This window comes from Gavialis gangeticus, unplaced genomic scaffold (genome assembly GCF_001723915.1).
Source record: "Gavialis gangeticus isolate Ggan-Ray unplaced genomic scaffold, GavGan_comp1, whole genome shotgun sequence".
Classification (NCBI taxonomy): domain Eukaryota; kingdom Metazoa; phylum Chordata; order Crocodylia; family Gavialidae; genus Gavialis; species Gavialis gangeticus.
In genome coordinates this window covers 263,486,275-263,487,447 of record NW_017729032.1, presented here as the reverse complement: position 1 = coordinate 263,487,447, position 1,173 = coordinate 263,486,275, and the positions used below count along the sequence as shown (strand labels likewise).

Here is a 1,173-nt window from a genome sequence, read left to right as displayed (position 1 = left end):
GGGGGGGTAGAGAAGAGGGAGGGAGGTATTTAGCCCTTTTTTGTCCCAGGTGTTCATCTAACAAGAAAGAACAGAAACAGAATGTATTCATTATGTGTAATATGTGTTTTGGTGGCAAATATCTTTGTTGAAGTGCATTATCTCACAAAGAGACAAGTGAAGCAGTTGAATGCCAGCTCTGTTGAAGATAAGGGATACAGTGGGATGTGAGATTCCTTATGAGCACTCTAAGCTAAATGCTGTTATGCAGCATGTGACTGTCAGAGACAAAAAAGGTTAACTCAGCTAGCTATCCATTTCTCTAGCTGCGTAACTCTATGCATCTTCTGTGTTTATAACCAGACCGTCTTAAATAGTGCTAATGTCACTTGAGCAGAAACAGTAACATCCTACAGAACTCTCACTTATATCACAATTATTTTCTCCCACTGTTACTTTACCTTAGAAACCACTAAACACCCCCCATGAGGGATGGGAGAAACGCTTAAGAAGAATTTTAAAAGCTCATTTCATTTTAAACGTTGTCTTCATGCACCAAGGGAAGAATCCGTGTGGGGTATGATCATACATACACACTTTAAAATCCAGCTCCAAAAATGCTTCTTCCTGCTTTAAAGTAAGTAAAATGAACTTTCATGACCTCTGCAACTGCTGGTCACCGCCTAGGAATGTAACGGCATGCAGAAAAACCAGAGAAAAATCGAGATAAATGGGCACTGCTACATTTAGTCATTCATTTAGAAAACATATGTACCCATCCAGTAGTGTCACAGTCCATGCAAGAAAAAGAATAAGTAACTCTGCAGTTATATCTGTGCCCATTACTATGGGAATGAGGTTCTCTTCATCTCCCACAAGCTTTCTACTGGTTTCAAAGTGTTTTTTAAAGCAGCTTCCTGAAATGAAAAATAGAATAGCAGTGATTAAGATAAGTTCTTCTATAGACTTTGTTTCAGATCTTTTATTCTAGGCAGACTGCTACTTTCCAGCTGTGGAAAATATAGATGATGATCCTTTACAATATAAAGAAAAATATGAACTACTATACTGACACAAAGAGAAAATATGGGGTTCATTTATTCTGAAATTAAAGAAATAGACATTTTTCTCAGACTTTTTGGGCAACATTTTGCTAATGTAGCTGCCTAGATCTTTTTTTTTTTTTTTTTTTTT

At 36.9% G+C, this 1,173-nt stretch overlaps 1 protein-coding gene across 1 annotated transcript in view; it reads right to left on the bottom strand.

Moving 5' to 3' along the window:
• Window positions 1-6: 6 nt before the first annotated feature.
• The window catches only part of IMPG2 (interphotoreceptor matrix proteoglycan 2), a 90,659-nt gene continuing 89,492 nt past the window's right edge, over window positions 7-1,173 (bottom strand). Inside the window, exon 19 of the mRNA XM_019523723.1 lies at window positions 7-896. Coding sequence (XP_019379268.1) covers window positions 884-896 — 13 coding nt within the window. The 3' untranslated portion in view covers window positions 7-883. The remainder of the gene's footprint in view (window positions 897-1,173) is intronic.